This window comes from Musca autumnalis, unplaced genomic scaffold (genome assembly GCF_047663935.1).
Source record: "Musca autumnalis isolate F117 unplaced genomic scaffold, ASM4766393v1 scaffold_1, whole genome shotgun sequence".
Taxonomy (NCBI): domain Eukaryota; kingdom Metazoa; phylum Arthropoda; class Insecta; order Diptera; family Muscidae; genus Musca; species Musca autumnalis.
The window spans coordinates 215,581,933-215,594,019 of record NW_027411644.1 but is presented as its reverse complement, the minus strand read 5'-3'; the positions used below and the strand labels follow the sequence as shown (position 1 = coordinate 215,594,019).

The window sequence follows — 12,087 nt, the reverse complement described above, 5'->3', positions numbered from 1 at the left end:
CACAATAGGTATGTTCCTTTCTGCCTATTTCGAGTAAAGCGTCACAATCGTTGCACTGCCCGCCAGCCTGACAAGCTCGTTGATCTAGAGGTTCCCGTTTATACCTTAGCACCTTTCTCTATCCACAAGATTGCCTCAGGCATGCTCAAGGCAACTACACACAAGCAGGTACTGCATCAACAACATCTTGTTATGCTGATGAACCGGTAAAAACTTCTCCTTCTCATGATGATGGTCCACTGGTCTGATAAAAAGGCCTTATGTTGCAATCCTCAGGGCGCGTTCTGGCAAGTTTGAAAATTGTCTACTGTGTAGCGCTGAATATAACACACTAGTACCGATGAGCTTACCACAGATCAGTCTAGAGCTTTATAAGATGGCAACAAGTGTTATTTGTCAGAACATCAAGTGCTGCCAGCTGTTTGAAGATCTTGTTCCTAATTCAGATCTTATTGCAAATATCAGTGACATTAGCGAACGGATTAAATGTGCAATCAAACATTACATCCAATATCTTAGGGTAGTTTGTGGTCAGAACACAATCGACAAATATATTTAGGAGGTGCTTCATTTAAGCAGTTAAAGTGGTGAACAGTGTGGCAGAAGATTTAGCGGTGGATATATTCGTATTTCTTATTGAACCTCTCTCTACCTTTTTGTAGATCATTAAGATCTATCCTGACATGCCTGGGTGGGGGAAGCCTGCCCGTACGATTATGGCAGGAAAACTCATTGCGATAACACCCATACCGGTATAGCTCCGTCCGCTTATGAAGATGGTCCACTAGTTTCATAAGAAGGCACTGTGTGCAGTCCTTAGGCCGCATTCTGACAAGTAGGGTACCACACTGTCTTCGCACTACTTACCCCAGACCGCTCTATTTCTTAATAAGAGGTCAGTAATGTTTCTTTGCCTGTACCACTAATGCTGCCGACCAGCTACCTGAGGGCCCTATTCCTACATCTGATCTTATCGCAAGTAGAAGCGCCTTACGAGGACGACTTAAACATACTATCAAACGTTCCACTCAATACCTTGGGGTAGTTTTTAGACGGATTCTGGACACCATCGTCCAATATATTCAGTGGAAGCTTCATTTCATTGTTGTTATTGTTGTTGTAGCAACGTAAATATGTTCATTCGTGTATTATTTCATTTATTATTCTGCAAACTAGGCTGGTTGTGTCCAAACAGAATCTGAAAACAGGTGAGAGGGGTTAGTTGGGCAGTTAAACAGATGCAGCGTATCGTGCGGTCCAAATTCACATACAGGGGTTGTGTTGGGTATCGTTCGGATCTTAACTGGCATTCACACTGTATCTCTGTACTGGCTGTGCGACTGTATTCGTGTGAATGCAATGCAAGCCTGTCTGATAGGTTCGTTGGTCTAGAGGTTGTCGTTTTTACCTTTTGACCTCTTTTTCTAGATAATGAAGATCTCTCTTTACGTGTTTGGCTGAGGCACACGGCGGTAACACCTAAGCAGGTACTGCATCGACAACATCTTGTTGTGTTGATGCACCGGTAAACCTTCGCCTCCTTAGTTAGAAGATGGTCCACTGGTGTCATGAGGAGACACCCTGTTGCAGTCTTCAGGACGGCATTCTGGAAAGTTTGACTATTTTTCCACTGCATAACGCTAACATTTGCATCCCACGCTGACGCAGCATAGCTTAGCACAGACCGGCCTATTGCATTGTAAGTGGTCAATAAGGTTTCTTTTTCAGCAAGTTGAGGACCTTGTTCGTACCAGGGTTTCGGAGTCGGAGTCGGAGTCTACGAGTCGGAGTCGAGCAATTTTGCTGGAGTCGGAGTCTGAGTCGAAAAAAATATCTCGACTCCGACTCCGGGCAAAAATGTTTTCTACGTTATAGAAATATAACATTAAATTTGAAACAAGAAAAATTTTTATTTTTAAAATCAATATTTATTTTAAAAGAAAGGTATAAGAAAACAAATATGCAAACGGTATATTATACTAAGTTAAAGAACAATTCTCAGGATATTTACTATCCTCCAAGGTGTAGTCTATTCTTCCTTATTTTGTTGATCCAATTTATTCTTTACATTTTTGCAAACAAAAGTAAAGTTCTATGACAATAGAATTAAGATTGGACCTTTAACTTCTTTCGTCTGAAGTCTTACTGGTCTTTTCACATGTTCCACCGAAAATTATATGTAGGTTTCCCATATCCAAGAACTCGATATTGTCACGTTTTCATTGTCCTTTATCAGTTTTACTCGTTACTTTCTCAAAAAAGTCAATGTTTATGTATTTCGGCAAATTTAGCAAAATCTATTAACTATATATGAAATTCGGATGGTTACGCTTCTGAATTAGGGCATCATAAATTCATTGTTGGTAAACGGCAGATTCATCCTGCCATAACACAGAAGTCTGACAAACGGCGAGTCTTTCGCCTAGGATTCATTATATACTCAATGAGGGCTTTAGATGTAGACATTCAATTAACCGGATCCCTCCGCCAGGAACAGATATAGTTCATGTGTATCCGAGTTTTCTACACAATCAATAGCATATACGAAAATCGATGAAATACATAATCATAGAGTTTCCTTGTGAAAGGATCGGGTAGAAATGATAAAGGACAATGAAAACATGATAATATCGATACAATGATAATATCGATACAATTGTCCTAGTGGTCCGACACTACATAAAAATTTCCTAGCAACATTTTTGTAGAATATTTTCATGTACGAAATCTCATCGTGTGCTAATTTTTCAGTTCCAGAAAACATCCATCTGTGTTCGTGCTGGGTGGTGTACACAATATATCTCAAATATTTCAATAAAATTATCCACTCCACACCAAAGTTTAAAATGTAAGCGCTGAATTTTAGTTTAAGGGGTGATCCCTACTTATAAATTTCAAAAAAAGTAGAAAGTATAAATAGCATAGAATATATGGTCAAATTTTTAAGTCGAGCGGAAAAATATTTCCGAAAATATATGACAATTGGTTTATTAGTTTTCGAGCTAGAATTTGCAATGCAAAATGCTTTAATAAAATCAGGGTTTCGTAGACGACCTCAAAACTTCCTAATATTTGTCTCTTTCAGATGAAGAAAAAATTCTCGGAAAAATCATGAAAATGGCTTTTATTGAGCTTTACAACTGGGGGTCTCTTTTTAAGGCTAAGTACACTAAAATGTTGGCTTATATCCAGTTTGAAACTTGGTCATGAATTTCTTATAATTTTTATTGCATGTAGTCCTAATGATTTGTATTGCCCCTTCATTTTCACATATTTTGAAAGCTTAAAGATTTTGTCACACGTAAGAAATCCGTCCAGAATATACTCGTACAAAAAAGGAAACCCGACAAAAAATTTCTAACTTTGCTACATTTCAATTTAAGATTCGGCAGAAACAATATATGATATGTTCGAATGTATTCCAAGGAATGTCCTTTCTAAGGAAAACTAACACATTAGCCTATATGGGCCAAAATATAGGAAAAAGTTAAAAATTTGTGAACATTTTATTCATTTTTAGTGGTATAGGAATTCACACTCGGAGTCGACCCGGAGTCGGAGTCGGAGCCGGAGTCGTGAAAAAAACTCGTCTGGAGTCGGAGTCGGAGTCGAGCCAAAAATACCTCGACTCCGAAACCCTGGTTCGTACTTCTGATCTTATCGCAAAGAAGTGAGGCTTGCGTGGACGACTTAAAGATACTATCGAACGTTACAACAAAAAAATTAGGGTAGTTACTGGTCGGAATCATTGCACCATTAAATAATATATTGTAAACAATATATTTCAGCCATCCAAGTGGCGAACAGTGTGGCAGTGGAGTTAGCGACAGATATTTTCATATTCCTCAGATCGGGTCAAGAACCGACGCCAAGATCATACAATCATCCGCAAACATTACGATCTCTATTCCGTTTGGAGGGTGTGGAATTTCAGAAAGGTAGAGGTTAAACTGTTCCGGAGATATCACCACGCCATTCGAACTCCCTGTTTCACGTCTGGAGGATGTGGACTTCTTGTTTCTGAATTCCACAAACGACTGGCGTCCGCACATATAATTGATTATTCAATGTTTCAATCACGCCTGGAGGGTAGTCTTCTCTATATCCTCGTACAGCTTGGCATGGTTGACGGTATAGAAGGCCTTCGATAGGTTAACTGTTACAATGCCTGTTCGGTCGCATGGCCTGTTCTGGTTCAGTCATCTACTGATATGTGTGGATTGGGCAACTGGAAAACTACTTCTCATTGTGAGGACGAGTAGTGCCTCTAGAATCTATGCCACTGGAGACAGGAGGGAAATCGAATTGTACGATTCACCTCTGCTGTCATCTTGCCGGGCTTCAAGCGGGACCATCCTGCCAACTTTCCTGGCTTCTGGTATAATATGGGTGGCTAATGATAGGTTGAGGCACTTGTTAAATAATCAACTCTGGGTTCATCCAGTTGCATAAACATTACCTTTGATATTCCGTGTGAGTTGAACGTTTTGGATGATTTTGTGTTCCGGCTGACGTCTGCAACATCGCCCATTGTAAATTGTGGTGGTTACTCCTCGTCTGGGAGGGTTCTTCATATATGGCGTAGCACACATGGGCGTAGCCAGAAATAGCTAAGGAGGGGCAACTGCACCACCCCCTGTCGCTTAAAATAACACGAGCACCTTTTTGGGCCAGTTACTGTCACGCGGTTGAAAGTAACAGCCGTTCTAGCATCACTCCTTTCTCGGATTCGAGAGTGATTTAACCGATGCCCACAATTTACTTAATCATATACCAATGTTGCATTGTTTCACTTTAACCGCTTATGTTCGCCTTCTAGCCTGTAGATAGGTCTTAGGCAAGGGAAATGACGGGTTACAATCTCCTCTTATCCTCGTAGGAGCGTCTTCATTCATCACGCAAAACGTGGAGATATCGACAAGCGCTGTACCCTTCACTTCATTCGTCTAGGTGGTGAAGAGAGTGACAGTAGGTTTAGCGGTGGATGTTTGCATATTTCTATTTTGGACCTCCCTTTCTCTAGACCAAGAAGACCTCTCCTGAAGTGCCTGGAGATGACAGAGATGCTTGTAGCGATAGCACCCAAACAGGTTCTGAACCAACATCTTCCTACAAAATCTTCTCATTAGGAGGTACCCTGTTGCAGTCCCCATGGCAAAATTCTGGCCGGTTTGAATATTCTCCAACGTCGTAGCACTAGTGGCTTAGCCCAGATCGGCCTATTACATTTTTCTCTATTTTACAGGTACATTACTCTCCAATAGATGGCATCCTAAGTGATGGACATCTATTCATCTAATTGAGCTTACAATAAAATCAATAAACTCTCTCTCCTCTCATTCAATTAAAAGAGTACTCGAATTTATATTACATACTCACTAGGGTGGGGCGATTTGTGTGGAAGGAAAAAACCTTAATGAGCCCTTCGCGTTTCTGATTCCTGGGATTGAACTGAGCAAAAAAGTCTACTGGACCATATATCTACCGTGAAAATCGAGCCTCCCGATTTTGACTTTAAGTTTTTTATTGACTTTTTATGGATATTTTGGCATATAACAGCCAAACCATTGAGATTTTCGATCCTACACAAAGACAAACATTGTAGCCAAGACAGTAATTGAAAACTCTCTAATACATCGCAAAAGCATTGGAACGCTCCTTCAGACAGTTTTGGGCTTAAGAATGTGCAAACTTTTCGGAAAATGTCGATAAATGACATTGTGCTACAAAATTTGACCCGAAAAATATTCAAGTGTTCTAATGCAAAATTATATCGTGTTGGGATCCATGGACAACGACAATGCCATTATTTCGTTTGGGTCACTTCGTTTTATTTTTTTATAACGGTAAAAGTAGTGAAAATCTGAGTTTCTTACATTTTCAAATTTAAACGGGCATATCTTATTTTTTCCACAACGGATTTCTTTTGATCCTTCTTCCTTTTAAAGGGGTGGATAATGTCTTTTGAATAAGCTATTATTGTTTCAAATCGGTCAACAAATGGCTAAGTTATAGTGGTTTATGTCTGAAAAACCCCACAAAAAACCTATAAAGGAATTTCTCATAATTTTCAAAATAAATATTGAACAAAACAAAAAAACATTATTTTATTAATTTTCTCGTTTAGAGTTAAGCTTAATGATCTGAAATTATTTGCAGGTGAAAAAGGAAAGCCATGGACTCGAACCCACATAGTCACCAAATTACGTTACCTGGTTTCATTGGTGGTAAAGCAAATCTTCGGACGTATCGACTATGTAATGGCTTCTCTGTCCTAGAACTTATCGTTTTTCAAATGCAAATGTGTTTTTATACATTAACGGATATTTGGCCGTTGAAATGTATTTTCTTCACAACAACCGCTTTTTGCGATGCCTTTGAAGTTATGAGTTTTGGCTTTGAACGCTAACACGCCGTGACAACATTTTTTTGATATGTTTTCAAGGACGTGGGTTCAAATCCCAGCCGGGCTCAGCCTATTTTTTATTTTTTGAAATTTTGCCTGGGATTTGAACCCACGTCCTTGAAAACATATCAAAAAAATGTTGTCACGGCGTGTTAGCGTTCAAAGCCAAAACTCATAACTTCAAAGGCATCGCAAAAAGCGGTTGTTGTGAAGAAAATACATTTCAACGGCCAAATATCCGTTAATGTATAAAAACACATTTGCATTTGAAAAACGATAAGTTCTAGGACAGAGAAGCCATTACATAGTCGATACGTCCGAAGATTTGCTTTACCACCAATGAAACCAGGTAACGTAATTTGGTGACTATGTGGGTTCGAGTCCATGGCTTTCCTTTTTCACCTGCAAATAATTTCAGATCATTAAGCTTAACTCTAAACGAGAAAATTAATAAAATCATTAAAAAAAATGATCTTTGCCCTAACAGGCAAAATTTCAAAAAAAAAAAAAAAAAAAAAAAAAACATTATATTTTTGAAAATTATGAGAAATTCCTTTATAGGTTTTTTGTGGGGTTTTTCAGACATAAACCACTATAACTTAGCCATTTGTTGACCGATTTGAAACAATAATAGCTTATTCAAAAGACATTATTCACCCCTTTAAAAGGAAGAAGGATCAAAAGAAATCCGTTGTGGAAAAAATAAGATATGCCCGTTTAAATTTGAAAATGTAAGAAACTCAGATTTTCACTACTTTTACCATTATAAAAAATAAAACGAAGTGACACAAACGAAATAAAGGCATTGTCGTTGTCCATGGATCCCAACACGATATAATTTTGCATCAGAACACTTGAATATTTTTCGGGTCAAATTTTGTATCACAATGTCATTTATCGACATTTTCCGAAAAGTTTGCACATTCTTAAGGCCAAAACTGTCTGAAGGAGCGTTCCAATGCTTTTGCGATGTATTAGAGAGTTTTCAATTACTGTCTTGGCTACAATGTTTGCCCTTGTGTTGGATCGAAAATCTCAATGGTTTGGCTGTTATATGCCAAAATATCCAAAAAACGTCAATAAAAAACTTAAAGTCAAAATCGGGAGGCTCGATTTTCACGGTAGATATATGGTCCAGTAGACTTTTTTGCTCAGTTCAACCCCAGGAATCAGAAACGCGAAGGGCCCAAAGTTTTCAAATCGCCCCGGCCTAATACTCACCCATTGATTTACGTCGGCATATGTTGCCATGTCTCTGATAATATCCATTGGCACAGGTACACACATTATTTTGACATTGGACCGAATTACGATCGTAACCAAAATAACAATCCAAATCACTGTCACAATATTGATTGAGACCGTTCAATGGACGACAGCGACCGTGCACATAGGTTTCATCATCGGCACAAGCACAGACCCCCGACTTACAATAGGCTCCCGCTGGCATAAGATTGCATTGAACACTGTCTTCACATTCGTCACCATAGAGTGACGTCTTCAGACATCTTGTGAAATCGCTTGAGAATACGTTGGTCGGATCATTACATTCACATTGACCGTGAATGAGATTACAATTTGAATCGGTGGCGGTGCAATCGGCATCTCCTTCACATGGCCAATAGAAAGCGTTGATGCCTGTAAGAACAGAAGAAGAGGAGAACATTATGATTAGTGTTGTTGTTAGGAGAATGTGGTTGTTACATTTTGTTTTGCCAAGTCATGACGGCTTCTTAAAGTTAAGTGATTAGTAACACACTTCTTATCGGATTTACTTCGAATCATTTATTACACACTGATTACCAATTTAACTTTCTGTTGAACAGGTGTTCGATTCGTTTATGAGCCTAATCTATGTTATGTTGATAACATTCCGATTTGTTGATGTGTTAAGAAAAAAAAAATAATAATTGTGCATTATAAAACTACGCCACTGGAATTTTTTGTGATTATTAGCATGAATGTCGTTTATTTTACTGTGTGTCAGTCGATTCGTTTTTAATTTGGATAATTTAATTATAACTTGGGTGCAATTGTATCCACACCCGCCTTGCACACATAAGGTCGTGGGTTCGATTACCCGTCCAGGCAACATCAAAACACTTTTCAACGGTGGCAAAATATCCCCCTGTAATGTTGGCAACATTTCTTAAATTTCTTAAATCGGACCGAAGAAACAAGTAAGAAAATATCAGTCAGCTGTGCTGAGGGAGATACACCCTCAGCCACTGACAAAAAAAAAAAAAAAAAAAACAAGTGGGAAAAGCGTTAAGATCGGTCGGGCCGAACTTTTTATACCCTCCACCATAAATTTCAGCCATTTCAGTGGATTAATGTGGCCACAACCTTCAAAATACCGAAAATCTGAAGTTACCGTTCTATGGGGGCTTTATGATGGCGCGGACCTATAGCTAAAAATTTCTGGGGGGGAAGTTTTATACCCCCAACTAAGACTAAATACCAAATTTCAGCCATCTCGGTGTGATAATGAGGCCAAAACCTTCAAAATACCGAAAATCGGGAGATATCGTCCTATGGGGGCTATATCAAAACGTGGACCTATATAAACATTTTATGGTAGAAATGTTTCTTAGCCTCTGGAAGCACAAAATACAAAGTTGCAACCGATTCTGTTGTCAAATGGGACTAATACATTCAAAATATATTAAAATGACGCGTACTTTATATGGGGCGTTATATGGGGCTATACCAAAACGTGAACCTATATAAACCAACTTGGTAGGAATGTTTGTTGGCCTCTGGAGACACAAAATACCAAATTACAACCAATTCGGTGGTAAAATGGGACAAATATCTTAAAAATTCCTTAAAACGACGACGCGTCACGCGTCATTTTGTATGGGGGCTATACGAAAGCGTGGACCTACATAACCCGCTTTCAATACCAAAAGTCCTACGTACAAATAATAAATTTTCCCAAAATTTCATCCACCTACGTCAATCCGTTCGGACGCTAGACTGATTTCCACAGACGGACGGACATGGCCATATCGATGTAGAATTGCACGCTGATCAAGAATGTATATAGCTTGTGGGGTCTACAATGATTATTTCGAGTAGTTACAAATGTAGTGACAAACTTAATATACCCCCATCCTATGGTGGAGGGTATAAAAACATCACGAGTTTGCTTTAGAATCTGTACGTACCATAATGTGGGGCTATACAAAATCAATGACATATACTAAACATTTTTAATAACCAAACTTCTTCATAAAGGACTCGAAATATTACCCGAAGGAGTGGACCGATATAGTCCATATTCCAACCTGATACATGACTGTTTGAATTATTCGAACCCGATCTATATCTGGAAGAAATAATACGATGTGGTAAGTTTGGACCAAGCCGATTGTTCCCTTCGAGAGTTATCGTTCACACCATTTTACAGAAAATGTTGAACTTTTTTGGGGGAGGTACTCGAAGGAGTGGACCAATATGGTCCATCTTCGAACTTAAACTAAGTTTGGACAAAATATTACTATACCCAAAAATTGGTTCCAATCGGTTGACCCGTTCGAGAGTTATCGGGCGCACCAGCCAGACAGACCGACAGACAGACGGACGGACATGACTAAATCGACTCCAAATTTTCTGAAACGAATTTCCTCCAAACATACTTGGGGTCTAAAACCGTATAGAAAAACCCCATTTTTGCCGCGAAGCGTTCATGCAATATCAAGTGTTATTTGGTAGAATAAATGCCCAAGGATACCTCAATCTCACGTTACATAACATGCCGATCTTGCATTATCCGTTCACACACGGCTTAATTTTGTCTTGCACAACGACCATTTTTGGACGACCCTCACGAACTTTGTTTTTAATGCGAGTGCCGGCCACGATTGAATTTGTTAAACCAGTTTTTCATAGTGCTATAGGATGGCCCTTTATCGACATACAAAGATTGAATTTGATCGATCCACTTTTGCCGTGATTATCCACGTCGGAATTTGTGAAAAGTTATCGGACGAAAAAATCACTGCATAAAAAAGAGAATTTACACTTTTTTATGCAAAGTGATTTTTTCAAGTCACTTTTAACAACACAACACATAGTCGTATGCGAAACTGTCTTGAGTACGCTTAGGCTAAAAACTGTCAAACTGCCCAAAAAAATGTCAAATGACGCCTGGCGACACTGCTATCGTGTTCCCACAAAAGACAAGAACAAGCAAACCTCACACGTATACATTTATTTTACGATCAATCACTCCTGCCCATCACACATTTTACTTTTTTGACCTCTTGTTGTATATCGTTGTAAACAAAACCACAAAAAGTATTTTCGATAAAAATTCAAACGCAGCCTTTGAAGGAGGTACCCGAAGATGGTTTCCAATATAACCCTTATTCGAACATGATCAATGTTTCAGTCAAATCGGTTACTTAATGCAGAAGTTTCAGTGTTCATCAGTTTTATGAGTTGATGCCGGCAGTATTATTTAGAGCTTTTGGGATGTTATCTCTGGAAGTATGGACTTAAACCCGGAAAGGTTGTACCGTTATAAAAGCTGCTGCAGAAAATTTTATGATGATCCGTAAAATGTTTCTAAACCGTACTTGTGACAAAACTTTTGAATTTTTGTGTAGCATGTACCCGAAGGAGTGAATCGATAAAATAGTTATGTAGCTTTATGGACATAGGTCCATATTTTGGTATAGGTCCCATATAAGCGTACCTCCGGATTTCCGGCATTTAGCTAACATTTTTAACCGAAATAGTTGTAATTTGTGATTTGATGTTCTCCGCAGTCAGGAAACTACTCCACAAAGTTTGAATAGGCCTTTGAATAGGCCCCATTATAGTAACACTTGCCACTGTGGACTCAAAGTTTCCATGGGGCCTATATATAGCTAATATTAAAATTCGAGCCGATTTTCACAATTTGTTGTAGGATTAGTGTTTTAGCCACAACAAAGAACTGGTAAATTTAAATTCGCCTTTGGCCCCATAAAAATTACAGTATAATCACGATAATCCGGACACCACATGTTTCGGCGGTCTCCGGATTACCGAATAATAAAAACGTACTTTTACTAGATAATAACCTGAAATATATGGTAAACAAATGCATATTAAGCAAATATCGCGTCTTGCGATCATTTTATGACCGTGAGCAGCTTTCCTAGCTAAAATTTACTTCTTATATTTCTCCAGCATAATTTAGATGACCTTTGCTGATTATTTTTGACATCTAAAACTTCTCTACAACTGGCGTATATTTATTATAAAATTAGAACATTAGGTTTCAGTGTTTTATTTATAATCGCACTGAAAACTAGAAAATAATTTGTCGCTTAGCCTCAATAAGTATTCTTCTTCAGGGTGGAATCTCCCTTGCCGTTTAATTTTGCCACCATTTTTAATTTAAATGCAATCGTTTTATTTGAGAGATACTTTATGAAGAAGAATATACTTATTGAGGGAAAGAGGAAAATAAATTTCTAGTTTTCAGTGTATTTATAAATAAAACACTGAAACTTATTATACCCTCCACCATAGTATGGAGGGTATATTAAGTTTGTCATTCCGTTTGTAACACATCGAACTAATCATTTGCGACCCTATAAAGTATATATATTCTTGATCAGGATAAAATTCTAAGACGATCTAGCCGAGGGTCTTTTTTCCATAGGCAGGTCAAGTTGGAAGATGGG

The 12,087-nt window shown here is 38.4% G+C and overlaps 1 protein-coding gene across 5 annotated transcripts in view; it reads right to left on the bottom strand.

Annotated features, from left to right (window-relative positions):
• The window catches only part of LOC141389067 (uncharacterized), a 166,349-nt gene that overhangs the window by 15,874 nt on the left and 138,388 nt on the right, over positions 1–12,087 (bottom strand). For all 5 annotated transcript variants that reach the window (XM_073960107.1, XM_073960108.1, XM_073960110.1 and 2 more), the window contains one exon: positions 7,628–8,044. In XM_073960107.1, the coding sequence (XP_073816208.1) occupies positions 7,628–7,856 (229 nt within the window). In that variant the 5' untranslated portion in view covers positions 7,857–8,044. The remainder of the gene's footprint in view (positions 1–7,627; positions 8,045–12,087) is intronic.